Source organism: Sparus aurata, chromosome 10, assembly GCF_900880675.1.
Source record: "Sparus aurata chromosome 10, fSpaAur1.1, whole genome shotgun sequence".
Classification (NCBI taxonomy): Eukaryota; Metazoa; Chordata; class Actinopteri; order Spariformes; family Sparidae; genus Sparus; species Sparus aurata.
This window is the reverse complement of record NC_044196.1, coordinates 15,959,285-15,978,373: the sequence shown is the minus strand read 5'-3', so window position 1 is coordinate 15,978,373 and position 19,089 is coordinate 15,959,285. Positions and strand designations below refer to the sequence as shown.

The 19,089-nt window shown below is 42.2% G+C and overlaps 2 protein-coding genes across 3 annotated transcripts in view; both read left to right on the top strand.

Moving 5' to 3' along the window:
• LOC115589388 (uncharacterized) overlaps positions 1-10,008 on the top strand; it is a 39,087-nt gene extending 29,079 nt beyond the window's left edge. Inside the window, exons 20-29 of the mRNA XM_030430230.1 lie at positions 1-10; positions 336-395; positions 2,777-3,420; positions 4,605-4,829; positions 5,553-5,903; positions 6,030-6,125; positions 6,252-6,485; positions 8,637-8,799; positions 8,895-8,954; positions 9,066-10,008. The exon at positions 1-10 is cut by the window's left edge and continues 153 nt beyond it. Coding sequence (XP_030286090.1) covers positions 1-10; positions 336-395; positions 2,777-3,420; positions 4,605-4,829; positions 5,553-5,903; positions 6,030-6,125; positions 6,252-6,485; positions 8,637-8,799; positions 8,895-8,954; positions 9,066-9,607 — 2,385 coding nt within the window. The 3' untranslated portion in view covers positions 9,608-10,008. The remainder of the gene's footprint in view (positions 11-335; positions 396-2,776; positions 3,421-4,604; positions 4,830-5,552; positions 5,904-6,029; positions 6,126-6,251; positions 6,486-8,636; positions 8,800-8,894; positions 8,955-9,065) is intronic.
• Positions 10,009-10,536: 528 nt separating this feature from the next.
• Positions 10,537-18,134, top strand: LOC115589521 (protein mono-ADP-ribosyltransferase PARP14-like). Of its 2 annotated transcripts, none has more exons than XM_030430446.1 (7): positions 10,537-10,789; positions 11,906-12,024; positions 12,128-14,194; positions 14,343-14,579; positions 14,670-14,894; positions 15,003-15,072; positions 16,243-18,134. In XM_030430446.1, exons 1-7 carry the CDS (start codon positions 10,615-10,617, stop codon positions 17,325-17,327), a joined length of 3,978 nt encoding a protein of 1,325 aa, XP_030286306.1. In that variant the 5' UTR covers positions 10,537-10,614; the 3' UTR covers positions 17,328-18,134. The 2 variants fall into 2 exon arrangements, with proteins under 2 accessions (XP_030286306.1, XP_030286304.1); XM_030430444.1 differs by having other exon boundaries at positions 11,906-12,030.
• The last annotated feature ends 955 nt before the right edge of the window (positions 18,135-19,089 follow it).

Here is a 19,089-nt window from a genome sequence, read left to right as displayed (position 1 = left end):
TCCAAAACAGGTACCTTACAGAAGTATCATCAGGAAAAAGACTCCTGCACACTGTTCACTTCACCCACAATTAATTTTGCTAACAATGTTTGGTTCCTCAGCTACGTTCATCAGGTTATATCGAGGTCTGAGTAACGAAATCGTTGTTGTCAAAATGAATTGCAAGTGAAGCCAACAGTGTGCAGGAGTTTTTTCTTGATTTTCGTCTCTACGCACCTGTCAATCCACAGGTGTGCAAAAGCTGCATTCTGTGAGCCTTACAATCTATAAAAACCCCGGGGTATACAGTGGTTTGATTCAGGTTCAGTGGTATTTCATTTTCTTTTTTTTTATAGTGTCTTCTATCGATTTTCTGAAGCCACCTGAACCAAAGACTCGAGACGACTTCTTACACTGTGAGTAAAACATTTGATTCTTCGCATTTCAAAACACAGTTTCTATAAAACATATTCACCCCCCTCAGATGGTTTCCCCTTTTAGTGCTTTTATAAATGGAATCATGGTCAATATGGTCAGTCTAACAGTTAACAGCTTAGAGTCTCCCACATGACTTTAAGTGAACTCTGAGATTTAATCAGATCAACAGTCGGTGCGTTTACATGACACACGAGATAACCAAAATTACTGGGTTAGTCCGACTATGATCGGATTTTTAAGATGCATGTACACACCTTAGTCGGACTAAAATCGGACCAGATCGGATTTCTCATAGTCGGATTAAAACACCTAGACTATTCGATTGATAGTCGCTATACTCCTGCATGTATACATTCCATCAGATCGGATCGGATTTTGGCTCAAGATTTTTTTTCCCGGGGCCATGAGCCGGAAGTAGAAGGACGGCGGTTGCGGCGGTTGCGGCGGTGGCACTGGTGTGAAATAACCGCAAGCAAGAGTGCCATTGTGCATCTAGTTTGTGTAATTATCATGTACACCATATACGTAATGTACAAAGATGTAGCTTTGTCTCGCTCTTTTTACGTCGTCTTTTCTCAAATGCCGAGGCAGAGTTTGTTGATGCTGGTGACGTAAAGTGGTCAGCCGAAGGTGGCTCTATTACCACTAGTTAAAATGGGTACAGCGCCACCCAGGGTTTAGAATTAGATTTTTGACAGGTAGGGTTTGAAATTTTACCGGCCAAAATATGTTTTTGACCAGCCACTGAAGTGTTAACAATCACGAACTTAACTAACAGATTTCCTGTAGGAAACGCTGAATACCAAACCTGAAACTAACTTCACCCTTGTTTGATGAGTCGCCTGTTGCACTTAAATGGTGACTTGTAGAAATTATACAAATAGCAGTAATGACAGTAATAATCGATTGCAAGATAACTTAGGGTGAAGTGCTTTCGCTGTGTGCAACTTAAATTCGCCATTCGCCTGTGATATTAAACCTAGAAAAAATCGTCTCTTTTTTTGCGGAGGCGGCGCTGAAAATCCTGCAGCAAAATGCATATAGGGGAAACACTGACACATCAGATAACCTTCCGCAAGGATTACAGGCTCTTTGGTGGAGCTCTGCTTTGAATCAAGTTCCGTCGTGACAAATGAATGGACTACTTGCGGAGTGACATGAAGACGTGAATCAGAGGCACAAAAAACGTTGACAGCGGTGGCCGGTCATTATGTTTACCAATACCGGACGCATGCCTTGCGCAGCTTGATACATTTTCAAATGTTGATTGACGGCAGACAGCGATGGACAAATTTGAAATTTGAAACGCAATCAGTAGATCTGCTGTAGCAGCAAACTGTGTCTGTTTTACTTTTTGGCATTTATGTTGAAAGTTATATAGCAAAGTCGGCAAATTTCAGCAGCCTGCCAATGGCGTGTGACCTATTTATTTTACTCGCCAAAACATATTTTTAAACGCATTTGGCGAGTGGCGGGTGCCAATTTTAAACTCTGACGCCACCTATCGTACCGGGGTATGCTTCATCCAATAATAAGATTTTCTCACTGGCATGTATACTCGGACAACTGCAGTTGTCTGATTGAGTAGCATAGTCGAACTATGGCTGTAATCTGACTAAGTTGTGCATGTAAACATACTGAGTGACTTTGCCACTCTCGCTTTGACTGGTGAAGAACTTGAGCAACATATGTATAAAGAGTCTCTCCCATCTCAGCTGCTGAGGCTTTTAACCCCTTCAGAGAAGTCATAGGTGTCTTGTTGGTCTCTTTCACTGGTCTCCTTCGTGTTAGGTTGTATGGTCATTCAGTTTGGATAGATTTATCTGAACTCCAGGGGATGTTCAGTGACTTGGAAATGTTTTTGTATCCATCCCCTAACTTACAATTTTCAAAAACCTTTTCACAGAGTTGCCTGGAGTGTTCTTTTGCCTTCATGGTGTAATTATAACCAGGAATACTGATTAACCAGTGATTGGACCTTCAGACACAGGTGTCTTTATACTACAATCAGTTGAGACAAATTTGCTGCACTCAGCTGATCTCCATTTCACTAGTTGTGAGAATACAAGCACCAACTGGCTGGACCTCTGTTGAAATTAGGTCATTCACTTTAAAGTAGGTGAATACTTGTGCAGTCACTTAATTTACATGATATATTTTCAATAAATTGACATAACTTAGCAGTTTACTTGGCAAAAGAGACAAATTATATTGACCATAATTCTATTTATAAAAGCAATAAACAGGGAATAAGAGGGTGAATAGTTTTTATTGGCTCTGTATACCAGTGCATTAATCATAATCTAAATATCAAATGGTTGATGATTAAATTGGTTTTCCTGTTTTACTCCTCCGTCAGACTGCTGTCCTCTAACACTGGATCACAACACAGTCTCTGAATATTTGTCCATTTCACAAGAAAATCGGCGGGCGACGAGTGAAAACAATGTTAATTGTGGTTTTAGCAACTACTCACGTAGGCGGTCGAATTTTGGGAGGAATGCAAGGACGAAGCAGAACATGCCTTTCGGGACGGGTTCTGGGATGAATTTCGGGATGAATGTCAGGACGGATATCAGGCAAGTGTTGTGCAGAGAGGGTTTGTCAGGGCGATGTTACTGGGAGGTCGATTGGAGTGGTGGCACCTGGTCTGTGGCGGTGTCGTACAAAGACATCAGTCAACAATCCACATATTACTCAGAGTTTGGAAATGACAACAAGTCTTGGAGTCTAGACTGCTCCCGGCAAGGTTACTCTTTCCGACACAGTGGTATGAGCACACCAGTGTCATGCTATGAAAACACCACAATCGGAGTTTACCTAGATTATGAGGCAGGTACTTTGTCCTTTTATAGTGTCATTGGTAACTATATGGCTCTGCTCCACAAAGAAAACACCACATTCACTCAGCCTCTCTATCCTGGCCTTGGGGTGAAGGATGGTGGATCTCAGTCAAGCTTTGGGTATATTGAAAAATCTTATGCAGAGCTGATCAAACTGTGGTAATGAAACATGTATTGAGGTGGTTGATGTTTGCCACTATTGATCAGGCTGTACTTGGCCCGTCAATATACTGTAGATGGACATCATATGATGGATGAGAGCATGTGATTTTTAATGGTGGAAAAATTAATACAAATGAATGTTGAATCCCACCTCGCCCAAATTTTCAGGTCCTGTCACGTCACCGTCAGCCCTCTGTGGGGGCTCAGAATTATGTCAGCCATTAAAAAAAGGGGAGTTTCCATTGGCAGGGATGTCAGGGATGATGTCAAGCAAATTTCAAGGTCGGTGCTCAGTGTTTTCTTTTGTTGCAGAGATTTGTGCTGATTTTCTCTTTATCTCCTGAAGATATTGGCTACTGTTGAGGATTTATTTTTAAGAAAAAACACATAAAAGGCATTTCACTTAAAAAACAAAACAAAACAAAACAAAAAGTTGCATTTCTGCATCTTCAAACCAGCACTCTGGGTAAAGTGGTTCATACTTTGGTTAAACTCGTTCCTCACTGGGGTTTCCATGTGTTTCTCATCAGGGATGATGTGGGTCTGTGCTGAGAGTTTGTCTAATTTTAAAACAGACTTTTCCAAAAATGTTTAAACACACTTTTTAAAAAGATGTGTCTCAGAGTGCTGTGGCCTTAAATGCTGAAGTTTGTTGAGTGCTTATTTTTGTTTAGTTGATAGAAAATAAAACACTTGAGACACGATGACTCAAATGACTTGTCTGTGTTCTTTTTTTTGTTTTGTTTTAAAGCTACTTTTTGATTTTACTTACTTAGTATACTGTTTGAAAGTGATGGGGAGGTGATGCATTCAAATCATTGTCATACTTTTTGAACAGGTAAGATAACAGCTGATAAAATCCTTATTGGACAGGTGCTTTTCTCTTTACAAAGACTGCAGTACATTGGGGTCTGGGGCCTTGACATGCCAGTTTATGGCTTTTTAAACTGAGCTCAAACAGGAAATAAATACCAGATGCACCCAGCCAACCACACACTCGCCATTAACTGGCAACTGCATGTAATCTGGTTTAGTAACTTTACTTTGACAAGGTTGGATGGGTGCTGCAAAAGCCCCACCTCAGTGGGAGGAAGCATCCCCTGAAACCCAAAACTTGAGAGAAAATGAAACTTAAGAGTTCTTCTCACTGCATGACTGAAACACATCCACATGGCTGGGCAGCGGCAGGAGCGCGGCATGGACTTGGACAAGAGTCAGCTCTGTTGTTCGGTCTGTCTGGACCTGCTGAAGGAGCCGGTCACCATTCCCTGTGGACACAATTACTGCAAAAGCTGTATTGTGAGATGCTGGAACCAGGAGGAGCAGAGAGGAAAGTACAGCTGTCCTCAGTGCAGAGAGGAGTTCAGTCGGAGGCCTGTGCTGAGGAAGAACAACATGCTGGCTGAGGTAATGGCGGGAAATAGAGGTGGTGGTGGGTTGTTGCTGACAGCAAGTTATAGGTTGTTGGGTCACTTTGAGCCACTTCAGTGGCTGCAAGCCAAACATGTAGATCTAAACTGCAGCACTAAATAAAATGATTACTAGCCTATCTATCAAACTGTTGAACCCATATATCCTGATACCTGCTATTGTGTCACAACAACTGTCAAAATCCAGCATGTTATATTAGTTCTTGGTGGCGGGATTTTTATATTTCGAAATCATTTTTTGTTTTATGCAACACGTGGTCATAAGCACTGAGAGGAGAGGACAACCATTTTGGCTGTCAAGTAACCGCAAGCCACGCCCATTACTTTACAGACAGAGTGTTTAAAAAAATAAATTATTACCAAACATTTTTCAAACCGCTCCACCTACATATTTTTTAACTTTTTATTAACTTGTGTATTTTTGAATTGTTTTTTGACGTGCCACAATATTGGTGAATTCTTGAAGATTCTTGATGATTGTTGTTGTCAGTCTTAAACGCCTAAAACTGCGACCAAATTCTGAGTAGTCCTGCAAACATCTCACCTGTAGGTCTGACGGCAGTAACATGATACATTTGAATGCCTGTTAAATTCTGAGAGTCCCTATCTGAAATATTCTATATTTTGTTCTAATTCTGTGTTTGTCTTTGGTGTCATAATCTGCAGTATTTCTCAGCACCTTCCATGTTGTTGCCTTTAGGTTGTTGAGAATCTGAAGAAGACGAGCACCCAGCAGGCTCCTCCCCCTGCTGCTGTGGCCTGTGATTTCTGCCCTAAGACCAAACCCAACAAAGCCACCATGTCCTGCCTGACGTGTCTGGTGTCTTACTGTCCGACTCACCTCCAGCCTCACTACAGTGTTCCTGTGTTGAAGAAGCACCAGCTGGTCTCTGCTACAGTCCCACTGCAGGAGAAGATGTGTATGAAGCACAACAAGCTGATGGAGATCTACTGCCAGACAGACAAGAAGTGCATCTGTTATCTGTGCATTATAGATGAGCATAAAGGCCACAGAACAGTGTCAGCTGCAGCAGAGAGGGCTGAGGAACAGGTAGAAGCAAACACACAGATGAACTAGTGATCATGAAACTGTAAACTGTAGACTTTTATTACCACCTGTGACTGAAATGATAGAATAAGTGCTGATTGTATCAACAAAACTGTACTATCATTTCAGAAACAGCTGACTGTGAGTCAAAAGAAAGTCCAGCAGAGAGAAAAGGAGCGAAAAAAGGAGCTGAATCAGCTTATCCAAGCTCTGAAGAAGTACAAGGTTTGGATGTTAGACTTCAGTATTTGATCCTGTGTCTTTATTGATCATTAGAGAAGAAGAAGTCTTGTCCAGGTTTTGATCTCTGGCAAGGTGTGCTTGTAAAACCTACTGTCTTTGTATGAACAGAGCTGTAGCGGGACTGCAGTGAAGACCAGCGACAAGATCTTTGATGAGCTGATCACCTCCATAAAGAAGAAACGCACTCTGGTGAAGCAGCTGATGCAAAGCCAGGAGAAGACTGCCGTCACTAAGGCTGAAAAGCTGCAGCTGCAGCTGGAGGACGAGATCACCAAGCTGAGGAGGAGGGACTCTGAACTGGAACAGCTTTCTCATGTGGACGACAACATCCACTTCATTCAGGTACCAGAGAGGAACTGTACAGGAGGGGTTTGAATTTCTTCTCTCTCTCTCTCATACACATTTTCACCAAATACAGAGGTCCTGTCGTAAAATGAATCCTATACAAATCGGCATGTCTACGATTTGGGGTTGTATTACTTTATATAGTCTACTGGAAACCCCTATATGGCCCATACTAAACCCAGAAATGTTGTTTCCTATGAACTTTTATTTTTAAAATGTCATCTATAGGTTTAGCAGATAAGATTAAGCTTGGTTGCTAAAAGTTGCATGCTTGGCAATTTGTGTAATTAGCATAATTAGCTAATTAAGGGGAGACACTACAGGTGAAGAATAGGGCCATTTCTTTAACTAATGTGTATCATTGTGTTGATTACTTACATTAAGACAGTTACTTTTTGTATTATGAGTTTTCTGAACTTGTATGTTTAAATATGCAAATGACCCACAAACAACTACTATAAAGCAGCTAACATTGAAAATGAGTATAGTGGCGCTGAGCTAGCAGTATAGCGGCGCAGCGCCGTTGTTCCGCCGTCTGGGGAGAACCCTGAATACATATCTTTAAAGGCCGTTTTCTCAAAATTAGTTTTTTCTTATACTTTGAGCCAAAAACCTCCACTTCAGTAGCACTTATATACACCAAACTTAACAGTTTTATTCCTATCTATATTCTAAAGGTTTTAACAGAGGGGTTTGTTCATATATCATTCATAGCCTGATTTATATAACATTTTATTCCTAAAAACAGGGCGAAAATTGTTTTTTTATGGCTGTTGAAAGTATTTTCTGATTTATGGAGTGATACAAAGAGATATCCAAAATTCCCTCTATAAAAACCTTTGGCTATAATATGTCAACAAAACGAAACAGGAATTTTGATCCTGGCTTTATCCAGTGTTAAGATTTATGTTCTGGAAATGTATGCAAATTAGCGCATATTTAATTAGATAATGCCCCATTTGCATATTTAAACATACAATTTCAGAAAACTCATAATACAAAAAATAATTGTCTTGATGTAAGTAATCAACTAGGGAAGTTTCATGGTGATACACATTAGTTAAAAAAATGGCCCTATTCTTCCCCTGTAGTGTCTCCCCTTAATTAGCTAATTATGCTAATTACTCAAATTGCCCAACATGCAACTCTTAGCAACCAAGTTGAATTTCATCCACTAGGCCTATAGATTACATTTCAATCATAAAAGTTCATAGGAAACACGATTTCTGGGTCCAAGAAATTTCCAGTAGACTAATAAACTTTATAAATTATGGAATTTGATCGTGGCTCCTTATACGCTTAACAGCAGTCAACAACTGTGCAGCGATATCGGCTGTACTGACACAAAGGTTGTCGCGCGCAGGGAATGGGGACACAATACAACACCAAACAGCAGAAATATTCAATAACGTCGTTCTTCCGCAGCAGATTGACCCCACATGGAAAATTCACCAAAGTTCGAACCCGACCAAGGTCTGCTGTGTAACCAACAGAGACAACGGATGTGTGAACTCATTCCGGTGAAGGCTATTCACTGCCTTCGCCGGAATGAGTTCATACATCCATTGTTTGTTGGTTGTTGCACTTTTGTAGATGGTTCCTGTGCACTCGCCCGACATACAAAAAAATCCCCCAAAAATGGCAGCTTTATAAAACTTGCAATTGGCACTGCTGACAAAAGGTCCACAGAGCTGACATATACCTAAACTAAATAAGGAAAACGAGAGGAAAAGAAGGAAGGAAGGTAGATTGTGAACACCAAAATAAGGCGGCGAATTAAGTAAGTATGAAATTCTGAATCGAGCAATCACCATAACTAGGGATATGGTGATGTAGCTGGAACAGCCCTACTTTGTATACTTTGTTATTTCAATTCGACATGACAAAATAATCAGCGCCTTAGAGCCAAAGCACTCAAAGTCTGTAACTGTAGAAGCTGAAGAACACATGAGCCCGAAAGCGACATCTGCTGGCCAAATCGGACAGAGCAACTCTCATGATGACCAAATTGGAATATCAGGTTTGACTTTCGTTATATCCGTCTTAAAAGATAACTGGCTATGTGTTATTCTTTGGACCGAAGAGTAGAACAAATGGAGAGTGTTTTATTGTATTTGTCCCTTTTTGTTTAATGTCTTGTGTTTGCAGACGTTCCAGTCCCTCTCCACCTCCTGTGAATCTCCAGACCTGCCTTCTGACCCTGTGGTTTGTCCTCAGCACTCATTCGAAGCCGTGACCGGTTGTGTGTCTGAGCTGAGGGGTCACATGGAGAAGCTCCTCAACGACACGTGGCCCAGGATCTCTGTCACAGGTACGTCTGTGCCGCTCAGAATCTAGAGTCATACGGTGGTTTCATTCAAATCCAGTTGTATTTAGATTTTTTTTCTTCTTTTTTTTTTCCGTCAGTGTCTACTGTAGACGTTGTGATGCCACCTGTGCCGAAGACGAGAGAAGAGTTTTTACGCTGTGAGTAAAACTTTGATTCTATGCAGATTCACTATATAACCATGCTTTAATAATAATCAGAATATCAAAGGGCTGGTGATAACATTTTGCTGCCTTGCTCTGCTTTGCCAGATTGCTGTCCTCTGACACTGGATGTGAACTCGGCCTACAGATATTTGTCCCTTTCACAAGAGAACCGGCGGGCGACAAGTTCAAGCCGCGACAACTATATTGGTATTCACTCAGACAGGTTTACAAGTATCAAGCAGGTGTTGTGCAGAGAGGGTTTGTCAAATCGATGTTACTGGGAGGTTATTTGGAGTGGGTGCACTTGTTCTGTGGCGGTGTCATACAAAGACATCAGCAGATCGTCTAGTGACTCAGAGTTTGGAAATAACAACAAGTCGTGGAGTCTAGACTGCTCCCAACAAGGCTACTCTTTCCGACACAATAAAGGAAGCAAAACAGTGTCAGGACCTCGATCCTCCAAAATTGGAGTGTACCTGGACTATAGAGCAGGTACTTTGTCCTTTTATAGCATCTCTGTCACGATGACTCTGCTCCACAAAGAGAACACCACGTTCACTCAGCCTCTCTATCCTGGTCTTGGGGTGAATGATGTTTCTTGTTGGCCAAGCAGTGGATCTTATGCAGAACTGATCAAACTGTGGTGATTAAACATATATTCGGGTGGTTGATCAGGCTGAAATTGGCCCTGTAGATGGACACCATATGATGGATGGGAGGATGTGATATTGACTAATTGTGAAAATTAACGTTGAATCCTGCCCCGCCAAAATGTTAAGGTCCTGTCATGTCACCGTCAGCACTCTCTGGGACTCAGAATTATGTCAGTCATTCAGAAATTAGAACATCTGTGGGCATGAATGTCGAGGAATGATTTCAACCAAATTAACAAGGTCAAATGATCAACCATACAATCATAATATACGATTGATGAGAGAATGTGATTTGTGCCAATTTTCTCTGTATTTTCTAAAGATAGTGGCTACTGTTGAGATGAGAATTTAGTTTAAAAAAAAAAAAAAAACATACTTAAAACCATGTTAGCCTTTAGCTTTGTGGTGATGAAGAGCAGACATGTGATTTATTTAGTTTATTTTCAGTTATGTGCATTATCCAAATTCTGTACATGTGTAACAGTCTGTTTTGGATCTTTTTTTTCTGATCATTATTTTAAGAGTAAACAAATAAATACACACTTTACTCACAGCCCATTGTTTCTGATTTTGATTTGTGTCGAAGCACATCTATAGGAAAAAAAGAATTGAATATATGGAAACCCCCCCCCCCCCCCCCCCCCATAAAAAAGAAAAACGTGGAAAAAAATGGAATGGGGGAAGACAAATAAATGTTTATTTGCTCCGTTCCATAAAAAGAAAATAATAATAAAAATATAAAAATCTGAAAAAGTAAAAAATCACTCTGTTTCACACATGTAAAAAAACAAACAAACACAACAACTACAACTACAACTTAGACAACACAACAAAAACACTTTCCCTTTCAAGGCTTCCGCAGCCGGTGCTATTTTTGCTACCTTTGTTTTTCATCACTTGGGCGGAGCGCTTGTTGGAGAAACCGGACAGTCAACACACTCCGCTCTTCTCACCGAGCACGGCGGACCGGGACAACCTCTTATCACCAGAACAGCCCGAACATGGCTGACAGTTACCGGCACCCGGTTTTCTTCGAGTGCCGCGACCTGCAGGAGAAACAGCTGAAGAGGATAGAGAATTATTTCCGTTCTCACCGCAGATCAGGCGGAGGAGAGTGCGGACCACTGAGGACCGTGAAGGAGACAGTCTACTGCGTTGCTTTCAAACACCATAGAGGTGGGCCACAACATGTTTTCAAATTCATTTTAATATTAAATATCTGATCTGATTATAGTATCTTTAAATGCCAATTGAAAGAATGTCCTTTATTTGAATCCATGATCACACAGACTCAGTAGGAAGAACATCTGGTTTAATTGACTGCAACAGCTGGCAGGATGTGAAATCAGCTGTCTCCCCCTCTCAGCATTGGCAGAATTTCTATTGCAGTAGGCTAAAAACTACACTACTTAATATGAGTAAGGGATATATTGGGATATGGGGGAATTTATTTGGCCGAATATAATTTGTGTATGTGTGTTTGTGGAACTAACGCCAGAAATGTTTTGTGGATTACAAAAGTTCACCTGACTTTCCATCAGTATGAGGATGAGTAGATAATGACTGAGTTTTCAGGTATGAAATATGACAGTCACAGTACATTTTGGTCAGAATGTTTCCTTTGAGACAGTTTAATATTCTACCAATAAAATAAGTACATATTCAAAATGCGATGGTTGCCTCTGATGCAGCATGCAATCTGAAAGTACTTAGAGTAATTAAATAAATGTAGTAGAGTAAAAAGTGCAATATTTGCCTCCAAAAAAAAAAGTGGAGGGAAAGTATGAAGTCACATGACCTGGACATAAAATAAAGTACAGCTGTTCAGTAAGGTACTTGAGTAAATGTACTAAGTCTTATTTCATCACTGCTGGCAAGTGACAGAAAAAGAATGTCTCATCTGATATAAGCCTGTGGAGCAGCATTCCTCCTCTTTCAAGGCGCAGTATGTAGTTCTGAGGAGGACATTTTAATCAGAAGAGAAAATCTTCAACAAACTAAATGAAGAAACTCTCATTCATTTTCATGACTTAAGAAACAAACTGACCTTAAAGGACAACACCCTTTCATGCTGTTTTACTTTGCCTATATGTGGCGGACCCTGCCACTTTTCCAGCTTCAAACAACGCTCTGCAGACCTCATTTTCCTCTGAGAATGGAAACAAGTAAATATTTATGTTTGTATGATTAGCTCATTAACAACCGTTAAAATTTTGAGTTTGAATTACTTCCACCAAACTACACAGTGCCCCTTAAAGTGCAGAACCACTGATGTCACTCTTTCTAAATCAGATCAGCAGAACGTCCTGCGGAGGTCTAAGCATGTTGTGGATGATCTGGTGTTAACCGTGCGAGGCAGCCTGGACCCTCCCACCACCACCTCCACTGCCAGCCAAGACTTTACTCCTCAGGTGCAGGTTAGCACAACATGTCTGTCATTCAGTCAAGGTTGTGTATTCAAAGCTTTTTTTCTCTATTTACCAATAGGATTTGATTGTTTTCTGTATGTCACAGCCAGAGCAGTCCATTCCTGCCGCAACACCTCCACCAAGTGGTGAAGAATATGAACGACCACTTGATTCTTACCTCCTTCAGTACCTAAAGGAATGTCCCAAGGCGGAGAAAGAACTACAGGAACAGCTCGCCTCTGTCGCGTCCTCTGCTCAGTTTTTCCCAGACGAGGAGAGGGTTTTAGTCAGGAGTTCAGCCCAGTTTAGTTCTATAGATGAAGTTGGACAATGGAAAGCCAAAGTCGATCAACTCTTTGATGGCTACCTTTGCCACTATGAGGTGGACCCTGACAAAATCAAATCTTTGCTTCAGTCCTGCAGCAGCTGTCCTCAGAGCACGGATGAGGTGAAGGTGTACAGCGAGCTTGGCATGGCTGTTGTAGTTGGGGAGCGTTCTCAGGTGAATGCCAAGTTGATAGATGCAGAGGACTCGCATGTCAAATGTGAGAAGAAAACCAGGATTCGCAGACTGGGCGAAGCCAAACTCTGTCTCCTCTGGAGAGACATTGAGCAAAGTTTAGGTCGAAATTTTCCAGGAGTGAAGGTAACGCAGGGAGATGCAGGTCAGATAGTTTTGGAGGGTCTTGTGGAGGAGATTCTGAAGGTTGGAGAGTTGATCTCCTATCTGGAGAATCTGGTGTTAGAAAGGTCAGTTTCTTACATCAGCCCACGTCTTTTGGCCTTCTTGAAAAAGGCCTATGGATGTCCAGCTGTGCTAGGTGACTTTTTGCAGGTCGGTGGAAAGGTGCAAGTAGAATTACGGGACACAGAGCTACGTTTGTTCACCCTCTGTGCTGATAAACTGGATGAAATGGAAACAGCACTGCAGCGTGAGATCAAGGAAGTCAAGATTGTTGTTCCTAACTGCTCTGCCGTGCCACCTGAGCTTCAGGAACAGCTCAAGTTAATGACAAATGAGATGAACCAAGGACAATACAGGGCTCAGGTCGTGTTTGACTCAGACAGCACAGTCACCTTGTTGGGCCACATGAATGAGGTGGAAGAGCTGAGTGAATCTGTCATAAGGTTTATTTTGGACCAGCGTAGTTTCCAAAGTATACTCCACTTTCCTTCCCTGGAGTTAGCCCAAGAGTTGCCAGAATTGCTGCAGCTGCGTGGTTTTGATTACTCAGGGGTTAGCTTCCATCCTTTCACATCTTCCTCTGGGCCCGCTGTGGTGCTGGAAGGTCCATCCAGCAAAGTAACTCAGGTCAAAAACAAGCTGGGTACATTGCTAGACTCCTTTCCTGAGGATCGTGTCACTACTGACCCGCTAGGGGCCGTAAAATATGTCCAAGGGCCCACTGGGAAAGATGAACCCCTAAATGTTGCACAGAATTTGGCTTCTTTGAGTCTGAGTGAAGCAAACACAGTTGCGAGCTACAGCCTTTGTGATGGCCTCCAGGTGCTGGTGTGCCAGGGTGACATCACCAAACTGGATGCTGATGCCCTGGTAAACGCTGCCAATGAAGACCTTGACCATGGTGGAGGTGTTGCTGCTGCGCTGAGTAAAGCAGGTGGCCCTCAGGTGCAGAAGGAGAGCCGTGCTCTAGTAAAGCAGACTGGGAAAATACATACAGGTGAAGTGGTAGTGACCACAGGGGGGAGCTTAAACTGCAAGGTACTACTGCATGCTGTTGGGCCTGTAGGTGGTAAATCAGGTGGCAGAGAGAGGGCGTTACTGGAAGAAACTGTCCGGTCTGCTCTGGATTTAGCAGAAATGTTTGAGCTGGAGTCCATAGCTATGCCCTGTATCAGCTCAGGTGTGTTTGGTGTCCCTGTAAATGTGTGCTCAGAGGCTATTGTGACTGCGATTAAGAAGTTTGGTAGTGAGGGAGGGCGAAGTCTGAGAAGAATCATCCTGATTGATAACAAAAGAGAGGTGGTGAGGGCCATGCAGGAGGCATGTGATCGGCCCCTCCAAGGGATGAAAGGGAAGGGTACACCAAGTGATTCAGGGTTCCAGATAGATACTTCTGCCCAAGACAATACAACAAGAGGAGCCACTGCTGGAGCCCCTGGAGATGGTGTCCATCTAGAGATCATTCAGGGAACCATTGAGACCCAGCAGGTAAGAAACCTGCACTATTGGCTGACAAGCTGTTATGACCTTCAAGCCAATAAGGACACGTTCCATAAGGGGGATAAACTTGTATTCCTTCTTGGCGAACTCATATAATTTAATCTGTGGGCTCCAATCCCCTCTTCTGTTCTCTTAGGTCGATGCTGTGGTATCGCCCATGGTTGGCCATGATCCTGTCTCAACCCGCGTCGGGAACACTTTGTACGAGATGGTTGGAGATCAACTGGCTGAAAGGTTCAGAGAGGAGGCAGGAGGAGAAACAATGCCTGGTGACACCATCCTGGTAGAAGGCTTGAGAGGGCTTCCGTCCATTGCGGTGTTCTTCCTCAACCTCTCTCCCTGGGATGATGACCAGGAGGGAGGTGCAGTCCAGGTGAAATTAATGTTTTATAGTTCTCTACATCATGATACAGTATTTCCCATGTCTAGCCTTCTAAATTAATTCAATTTTGACCTTTTCCAGGTTCTGAGACTGGGCATCAACACAATCCTGACGTCCTGTGAGGAAAGAGGGTTTGGATCAGTTGCTCTCCCGGTACTCGGAGCTGGGATTGCCCTGCGGTTTCCTGTCAGTGTGGTAGCCAAGGTTCTGCTGGAGGAAGTTCATAAGTTCGAGCAGAACCGAAACAGCAGAACACCAATGCTGATCGACATCGTCATCCACCCCAATGACGAGGACTCTTGTGAAGTAATCACAAATACATTGTGCACAGACCAACCTGTTTAAATGTCCACATTGTATCGGCATCAGAAGAGTATATACTGGGTTTGGTATTAAGTTCTACATATGTTGTAGGTCTTCAAGTCTGCCCAGGAAGCTCTCCAACTGAGAGGATTCACAAAAGATGTTCACCAACCAGATGGAGGTGGGTAACTGCTATATGATAGGGCTGTAACAAATGATTATTTCCATTTTCATTTGATTGATTTGTCATTTGGTAAGATATGGCCTACATTTTAGTTTGAACTAATGCTATGAAGAGAGTGATTAAACAGCAGTGATCATGTTACTACTATATTAGCTTGCTAACCAGCTAGCCACAGACTGACCTGTCTCAGACAACTGTCTGATAACCCCGTAGTTTCAGCTAGCAGATAGCATCATATGCCAGCAGGGAGTTTTTTAAATTTTTCCAAGGTGTCAGTAGCCCTTTTTAGATAGAAAAGGCGGAACATTTGCTCCAAGGTAAGGACGGCAATGTGCCGTAATATTCCTCCTTTTCCAAAAGCCGCCTCTGAGGTAGGCGTAAACATGTGATGTGACGTGAAGCTCGACGTTGGGCTGTGAACAGTGACATAGAATTTGTCTTCAAAATAAGAGCTTTACATTGCACCCCATTGGAGTTTAGAGCTGGGTTCTTAGCGGGCGGCTTTTAATTTGAAAGTAGCGACCGTCCTTAGCCTGCCGACACAACATCAAGCTAACACAACCAAACAGCTACAGAGACCGTGGAGATGCTAGCATCTCCTGGATCTCAGCGGCTGTCCAGTTGCTCATCTTAATGTCCGCGGATGAAGTGATGGACTGACTGCTGTGATCAGCTGTTTCTTGGTTTTAAAACTCCCCGGCTGTGGGTCGCACAACAGTGCACGTCATCGACACCTCCACCCATCTCACGCAAAGGATACCCTCCGAGGCGGAAAATCGGTGGACCAGAGCAGACCCCCAATTTGCCGGCCTCTGTCTAAAACCGCAGACCAAGCCGCCAAAAGGACGGGCAAATTGGCAGCCTGGTGCTCTGTCTAAAAACGGCTAGTGTAATAAATGAACTAAAATGAACTCACAAAATGTCAAGTAAGGAAATTATTATATACGTTATATCCTCTGAATTCATGTTTCTGTCTTTTAATTAGTTAATGGTTGCTAGCAAAGAGCAGCAGTTGTTGGTTATGCAGTCCCATATATTTTTGGAGTTGCCTTTGAATTCTGATATTTCACAAATTACAACATGTACTACTATTGATGAAAGCTTTCAGCTAAAAAAGGCTAAGAAGAAAAATAAATTGTACTTGACAGATGAATTCTTCTCTTCTAGTGTCAACTCCAAAGAGGATTGTCCTGCTGGGAAAAACTGGATCCGGGAAAAGCAACCTAGCTAACACCATATTTGGGGAGAAATTATTCACCACCAACCATTCTCCCAACTCTGGAACAAGCACATGTCAAGCAGAAACCAAACCTGTCAATGGAAGAAGCATCACTCTGATCGACACTCCTGGGTTTTTTGACACAAGGGAGGGTGAGGAGGATTTGAAGCCTGAGATGGTGAGTTGTATCACAGAATGCTCTCCTGGGCCTCACGCTTTCCTCATTGTGCTCAAGGTGGAGAAATTCACAGAGCACGAGCAGGCTATCATCACCAAAATATGCCAGTATTTCTCTAAAGATGCACTAAAATATGCTGTGATCGTCTTCACTCACGGTGACCAGCTTCCTAAAGGGATGAAAATTGAGGAGTTTGTTTGCCAGAATAAGAATCTAAGTGATCTGGTAGAGAGTTGCGGAGGTCGATGCCACGTCATTGATAATAGATACTGGAATAACAAAGTGCAGAATAACTACAGGAGCAACCAGTTCCAGGTGGAGGAGCTACTTCAAACAGTAGACAAGATGGTGATGGAAAACAATGGAGGCTACTACGTCAATCAGGTTTTCGAAGCAGTGGAGAAAGAAATCCAGAAAGAAGAAGATCTCATTAGACAGTCAGCAGGAAACATGCCAGTGGAAGAGGTCAGAAAACAGGCTAAAAGCACAGTGTCGAATAGGTTTCTGATCAACCTGGCAGGAACAACAACAGGAGTGTTGTTGGGAGCTTTTTGCGGCGTAAGAGCAATGGTTGGATTAGTTATCACGGCTCTGCAGAATTCAACAGTTCCAATGAATTTCCTGAAGACAATACCAGCACTGGGAGGGACAGCCGCCGCAGTAGCAGCAGGGGGAGGACAAGTTGCGGTAGTCGCTGCTGGAGCTGCTGTAGGTGTGACTCTCGCAGCAGCAGGGGGAGTTTGGGGAGGCGTTATTGGAAGTAATGCAGTCGAGGGAGCAGAAACACTATCGGAGGCAGTAGATATGGCAGCAAATGCTGTCTACAACAAAGGGAAAAAAATGGTGAAATTTTAACTTATTTTTTTTGGGGGGCCTTTTGGGGCAGCGGTGCAACATGGCAACATTATCTACACATCTTGGTGAAGGATCTGAAATAACCTCAGTGGTAAGGAAAACTACCTGGTTAGTTTTAGGCACTTGGTTAGGTTTAGGCAATAAAGCTGCTCATTCGGGTTTTGGCATTAAAACCAGCGGAGAGCCCCTTTTTAAAAGGGGAAAAACCCACTGAAAACAGATGATTAATTCTTCTCCCATTGCCAGTAGAGTAATTTTGCCTGCAATTGTTTTTGTCTGCTTGATGAAGGTTGATACGAGTTTAAGAGCCCGAAAACCAAAACAATGATCCTGAAGAGGTTAAAAATGATCCATAGAGCTGAAGGGATCTGCAGGGTCAGTTGAACTCTTTCTGGGTTTGACACTACAAGTGACAACTTTCGCACCACAGACATTCACTTAAAAGAAAAAAATTGATTTCAGCTTTGAATGAAGGGAAGAAGGATCATAAAGGAACAAAAACTAGATAAGCGGTGGCTCTGACACAGGTGGAGGGAAAAGTTGAGTTTGTTATCACTGATCACGTTTAAATAAGATTTATAATATGAATCATAATCATAAGAACACTGGGCTTGTGAAATCTTTGATATGTTGGTAATGTGTACAATAAATGTATATAAAGTGATGAAAGGTGTTTCATGTTTAATTCTGTCTAGATCGATTTATTTTAACATGTTTGATGATGATTTGCCTTGTCCACTGATCTTTATTCTCTCTATTTATATGTGACAAATCTATTTTTCAACAATAAAAGCACTGATTGCTCAAGTTTGTCTCATTCGGTCATGTTGTCTTATTATGTTTGATGCATGTCCGGCTGACTGGGCTCGTATTATAAAGTGCCTTTTTTGTGTGTTTTTTTAATGAATAAATACATTCCTGTTGTGCATAGGGATGTGAAATAAACCTTACGGTGGCTGAATGATACGTACGAGAAGCCGCTGCCTCATCAGAACTCCACCACGCACATAGATGAGACGTGACAGTGGAGAGACTTGAATCTTTGTGAGTTATAAATCCATTAACATAACTTCCTTGTGGGGGCTAACAAGTAGCCTTCCACCTATTCAACATGTTTAGATATGAGTCATATTTCAGAAAAGCGCCCATTTGTGCTTGTTAAGCTAACTGCTTGTTAATGACAGATAAGAATAATCTAATATGACAGCTGTCTGTGTCAGGTGTTTATCTGCCAAAAATCTTAAACTTATTCCAGAAATCGAGTTTACTGCTACTTTGCTGTTGCTGTTGCTGTTCCTATTTACAGTCACAGAAGTCATTTCTTGGTTTTGTCACATTTTTAGATGTGTAGCCTGTATTTCTAGTTTGCACTTGCCCTTTGATAAATAGCCAAATAATAAACCAGTGTTTGATTGTTTTTTAAGGATTGCAGCTGAATTGCATATCTTCCAAACCTCACTATTATGATAATGTGAATAAAATCATGTTGACAATACTTTATTGACACAAAAGAAATGGCAATTGCATCTTACTCACAGCTACACAGGATACACAGCTAAGTAGTTAGCTTTCTATAAGTACTTTTTTAAGATTCATTTTACATTAATTAATCTACATATTATGTCATTAAGGCCTGAAAAAATGGGCACATACTGCCCGTTTCTGACTTTGAGCCCCTGCCCCTCTATAATCATGTGCATGTCCCTGTTGTGCGGAGAGGGTTTGTCAGGGCGATGTTACTGGGAGGTTATTCGGAGGGGTT